Genomic DNA, 5,214 nt, shown 5'->3' with positions numbered 1-5,214 from the left:
AAAAAAAAAAGAAAAAAGGATAAGCCCACTATTTGCTAAGAAAGCTTTTTTTTTTGTAATTGAAAAATTACTTTTCGGGACAAAACGTCAGTGAGGGCTAAAAAGAAGACAGCTGGTTTCCGTGTTGACGGTTGCATTCCGTTGCCTGGGTGAAGCAGAAGACAGTCGGGCCTTGACCAGATCCCTGGCACACTCGCGGCTGTGAGGTCCGTGCCGACTCAGAGCTTTCCTTTAGGGCAGAGCAGCACCACCCGCCCCTGTGTGTCTCGGAGGCGGCAGCTCGCCGGGAACAGAGAGCCTCATCTCTCTCCTGATGGTTTGCTTTGAACTGCTGACCTTACGCTTAGCAGCCAGGCCCACCCCCCTACTGCACCCCGGGCTCCTCTCACACACGGGGCCAAGCCAAACTTACTGCCACCGAGTGGATGCCGACGCCGAGCCACCCTGTAGGACAGGGTGGCTGTGCCCCGTGACTTTCGGAGACTCACTGTTTCAGGGAGAAAGCCCCTTCTTTCTCCCCCAGAGTGGCTGGTGATTTTGAACTGCTGACCCTGCATATCGCAGCCCAACGCTTAACCCCCGCGTGCGCTACCAGGGCTTCCCTCACACACGCCTGCCGGCAGCTGGCAAAGGGAAGAGCATCTTAGTAGCTGGAAAGGTAGTTCTTTGCCCACAAGGATGGCCCTGCAGGGTCACTGTCGGGCACAGTCAGTCAATGCCACCCTGATGACACTGAACTTGGGATGGGTCTTCTAGCCAGGTGTCATTTAGGGACGTATTGTTTCACGGAGGTACGCAGAGCTTCCAAATGTCAGCACCGTTCGTTTATATGCTGCTGTTGTTGGGTGGCACTAGCGACCCTGTGCACAGAACGGGACACGGCCTGGCCCTGCGCCCCCTCATGGTTGCTCTTGTTTGAGCCCATCGATACAGCCACTGTGTCTGTCCATTCTTGTCGAGGGTCTTCCTCTTTATCGCTGGCCCTGTCCCAAGCTGATGTCCCTCCCCAGGGACTGATCTCTTCTGACAGCTTGCCCAAAGTAATGAGTCTAAGCCTCGCTGTCTTTGCCTCTCAGGGGCACGCTGGCTGGGCTTTTCCTCAGACGGACTCGTCTGTTCTTTTGGCAGTCCATGATACTGTAGTCCGTGTTCTTCGCCAGCCCCGAACTCCAACACACGGATTCTTCAGCCTTCCCGAGTCCATGCCCGGCTTTCACATGCCTAAGAAGTGACTGAAGATGCCATGGTTTGGGTCAGGGTCCCTCAGTGCCCAAGGTCACACCTTTGCTTTTCAGTACTTCAAAGGGCTCTTGTGCTCTACCCAGCATTAGCAATGCCTCGCTTGATCTCTTGACTGATGCTTCCGTGAGCATCGACCGTGGACCCAAGCAAGATGATGAAGTCCTTGACCACGCCTGTCTTGTCCCCATTTACCATGACGCTGTCTCCTGTCCAGTTGTGAGGCTTTGGGTCTTGCCGACATTGAGTTGTCATCCACACTGAAGGCTACAATCCTTGAGCTTTCTCAGCAAGGACTGCAGTTCCTCCTCACTCTTAGCAGTGAAGAGTACCAGACACCAAACTTCCTGCCATCCGCCGATTGGACTCAGTGAGCCTGTGGGGCAGAGCAGAGCTGCTCCACAGAGCATCCGTCCGAGTCCGGGCAGCTGCAGGGAAACTGTCTGTGCCTTAGCTGAGCCCTGGGGGTCGTGGGTTCGAACCGCCAACCTGTTGGTTGGTAGTCCAGTGCCTGCCCTACTGTGGCACCAGGGCTCCTGATTCCCGAGAAGGCAGTTCGCCTACCATTGCCCTTGTGCCATCTGTACAGATCAGTCTGAATGCAGTTGTCAAGGGCAACGATACTTAGTATTACGGTGGAAAGAGCTCCGGGTTTATGGGTCCCCGAAAGCGTCCTGGGGACTCCTGGGGTCGGAAATTGTACCCTGGGAATTCCCGGCCCCATTGTTCTTCTCCATCCCACGGTTCCCTTTTGTCTATAAACATTTTTTAGCTTGTGTCCCCTCCCTCCTATGCTTTTGCCCTGCCCTGCTCCGTTTCTGTTGCCACGTGCGTCACGGTGGATTACGGGTTAGTTACCTGGATCGGGCACTGGCTGTGTCCCCAGGACCCGGTGCACAGGAAGTCGTGATGCACGCCTGCTCGGTCATTGGCCTTCTCTGTGCCTGGCTACATGCTGGGTGACAGGGGCCTCTAGTCCCAAGATACTTGCAGCCCAGGCGAGGAGTCAGGGAGAGTTCCACTGGGTGAGGGGTGATGGACCAAGCGCTTAGGGAAGTGGGCAGTGAAGAGCGGGGGGCTGCAGGCGGAGAGGGTCTGTGGCTGGGGGGCTCTGACAGAGTCCTCCCAGCATCTTTTAAAGTGTCCCTGTCTCCCTGCAGGTCACAGTTACCTGGAGAGGCTCCTGAATGTGGAGGTGCCCCAGAGAGTCATGTGAGTGACACCTGTGCTGGGGAGGGCTCGGCCCCCAGGCAGACCCCCAGCAGTTGGACTCCTTGACCTCCAGAGAGCCGCCAGCCTTTGCTCCTGGGGTCTTGGCTCAGTTCAGGCCTTGGAGGTGGACCCACTTTGCATCCTTCCCCAGGGACTGGTAGGAGGGCTCCTTGGTGGGGTCTGAGCTCCACTGGGCAGTCCCACAATGCCATCTGCCCACCTTTCAGCCCTGAGAGAAGGGAGCCCAGCCCGGAGGTGGAACCGCTGGAGGCTGAGGAGCCGGAGGTGAGGAAGGCAAGCCAGGGAGGGGGAGTTGAGGGGCTTCCGGGCCTACCCTCAGCTCCAGAGTACCAGGTGGAGACCCCCCTAGAGCCTTGGTTTTGCCCACAGGTCCCCAAGAACAAAGAGAAGACTCTGTTGCCCCGGAGCGCCACTAAAAACGCCACAGCCAGTGGCCAAGAGTCCCCTGAAAGGCCCCACGGTGAGCCTTCCCCACCCGCCGAGGGCAGATGTCCACTGGATGGCCGGCCTCCTGACCACGGCTTGGCTGGCGTTCCTCTCTGGGGCCAAGGCAGCTGAGTGATGCCCAGACAGCATCAACTCCTCCGAGTCTCTGGGTCTCATTTCCCTGTGGGCTGGAGCTGCCTTTGGAGTGCCACACGAGTGACCTAGCTGGCAAGGGCAGGACACCCTGGGCAGGGGCAGGACATGGGCAGGGGCCATTCACAGGTCAGGGCCGTGAGCCACAGGCCAAGGGGCAGCAGACTGAACTGTGTGCTGGGAGGGGCCCCTTGGTGTCTGTCCCTGCAGGAGGTGGTCTGGGGTCCTGTCTACTGCCACTTTGGGGTGGCCTGGAGGCTGTGAGGAAGCTGTCCCATGGTTACAGTGGCTTTAGGGATGATGGGCTGGCCAGCCCCACAGCCCCCTGGCGGGCTGCCCCTGAAAGACCACACACAGCTCTGGGTGTTAGGTGGGGGCAGCACCGGCATCAGTCATTGCTCAGGCTGCAGCTTTTGCCACTGGCTGCTCGGGGGTCTGCCAGGGAGTGTGTGTGTGTGTGTGTGTGTGTGTGTGTGTGTCCGTGTGTCCCTTCCGCAGGTCCCCTGTCCCCCCCGCCGTCATTGTCCCTGCAGCCGTCATCTTAAGAGTGCTCTCTCCACAGAAGCCAAGGCTGACCGGACAGATGGACCCGTGGAGCCGCCTCAGAGTGTCAGGTGTGCTTATGGAAGGGGCTGGGTGACAGTTTCGGGCAGCTCAGACCGTGGGACCCAAGGCCAGGCTGGTGGCGGGGGTGGGGTGGTGGTGGTGGTGGTATGGTCAGGGTCCCCTGTCCCCGCTTAGTGGGAGCTCTGAAGTAATGAAGCAGGTAGGAGATGCTTTGGGATACACGCTGGCCTGGGAGTGGGGTGACCTGCCCATGGACCCTGCCCCTTTGTCCCGCCTGCATGACTTTGAGTTGGTCGTGTCCCTGCTGACCGGGCAGCAGGGGGCCAGTCCGGATCCCTGGGGGCAGGGCTCGCTTTGTTTAGGGATGATGGACCTTGCGTGGGTGGGCTATGGCTGGGGATCCCAGAGGGGGCTGCAGGACTCCCCCCCTCCCCCTTGTGTTCACCTGTGACACCCCCCTCCCCCCAACAGGAGGAAGCGCAGCTACAGGCAGGCGGTGAGCGAGCTGGATGAGGAGCAGCAGGGGGAGGATGAGGAGCTGCAGCCCCCCCGGAGCAAGACCCCCTCCCCGCCCTGCCCAGCCAACAAGGTGAGTGGCACTCCACCAAGCTAGCCTGCTATGGCCTGACCAGGCCCCGCCTCTGGGCCTGACCGTGCCCTCAGGCCTGCACCAGCCCCTGTGTCTGACCTCTCTGAGAACCCCCAGGGCTGGTTCCGCCCCACCTCTGTGCCTGGCCCCGCCCTGTGAACCCTGACCTCATCTTGGCCTGACCAGGTCTCTCCCCTGGGCTTGACCCTGCTTGCCTGCAGGTGGTGCGGCCCCTGCGGACCTTCCTGCACACCGTGCAGAAGAACCAGATGCTCATGACCCCTACCTCTGCGTCCCGCGGCAGCGTCATGAAGTCCTTCATCAAGCGGAACACTCCCCTGCATGTGGACCCCAAGGTGAGGACCCTGTAGGCTCTTCTGTCTCCGGGTGGCTGGGCGATGGTCAAGGGCTAGCCTGAACCTCTGTGGTCCTGGGCCCCTGGGCCCCTGGGACACCTGGGATGTTGTCCTGACCTGCGGGCCCTGGGCTATAGCCTGTGGGTGTGGTGTGACTGGCTCAGTTGTGGCTTAGGGCCAGAGCCCTGGTCAGAAAGCTGGGGCACTGACCTGCCACTGCCCACTGCCCCCTGCTTCTGGGTGGTGCGTGGCTTAGATGGGACCCAGGTGGATGCACTTGCTCTGGGAGCCGAGGGCTGGGTAAGACATGGCTGAGTGCCACAGCAGGTGCCCAGCAGACCCCAGCCGACTCACTGGCCTGGCTGTGGCCCAGCCCTGCATTAACTCTTGGCTTTCCTTGTCTCCTTCCACAGTGCAGCTTTGTCGTAAGTAAAGCCGTTTTCTGACCCTGTAACATAGCTCCACCTAGCACTCACCGCCGTAGCCCCTCTCTGCATAACAGGCACCCGTATGGACGCTAACATGGTGGGTGGACACGCCTTCGGGAGGTGGGAGCCCGGCTGTGGCCAAGGGGGAGGCTGCCCAGGCCTTTAACATCTGGAGCTGCCCTCTCTGACCTTGGCCCTGCCCCTGAGGGGATAGGTCCCTAAG

General features: G+C 60.1%; 1 protein-coding gene across 1 annotated transcript in view; it reads left to right on the top strand.

Moving 5' to 3' along the window:
* The window catches only part of LOC101652040 (inner centromere protein), a gene marked incomplete at its 3' end in the record, with an annotated part of 32,497 nt that overhangs the window by 10,649 nt on the left and 16,634 nt on the right, over positions 1 to 5,214 (top strand). Inside the window, exons 5-11 of the mRNA XM_030887511.2 lie at positions 2,400 to 2,451; positions 2,679 to 2,736; positions 2,842 to 2,932; positions 3,614 to 3,665; positions 4,090 to 4,207; positions 4,429 to 4,563; positions 4,977 to 4,988. Of these exons, the coding sequence (XP_030743371.1) occupies positions 2,400 to 2,451; positions 2,679 to 2,736; positions 2,842 to 2,932; positions 3,614 to 3,665; positions 4,090 to 4,207; positions 4,429 to 4,563; positions 4,977 to 4,988 (518 nt within the window). The remainder of the gene's footprint in view (positions 1 to 2,399; positions 2,452 to 2,678; positions 2,737 to 2,841; positions 2,933 to 3,613; positions 3,666 to 4,089; positions 4,208 to 4,428; positions 4,564 to 4,976; positions 4,989 to 5,214) is intronic.

Source organism: Echinops telfairi, unplaced genomic scaffold, assembly GCF_000313985.2.
Source record: "Echinops telfairi isolate 266 unplaced genomic scaffold, ASM31398v2 ScPeMD7_7416;HRSCAF=8454, whole genome shotgun sequence".
Classification (NCBI taxonomy): Eukaryota; Metazoa; Chordata; class Mammalia; order Afrosoricida; family Tenrecidae; genus Echinops; species Echinops telfairi.
Note: the sequence above shows the minus strand (reverse complement) of the source record. Positions and strands in the feature narration are given on the sequence as shown.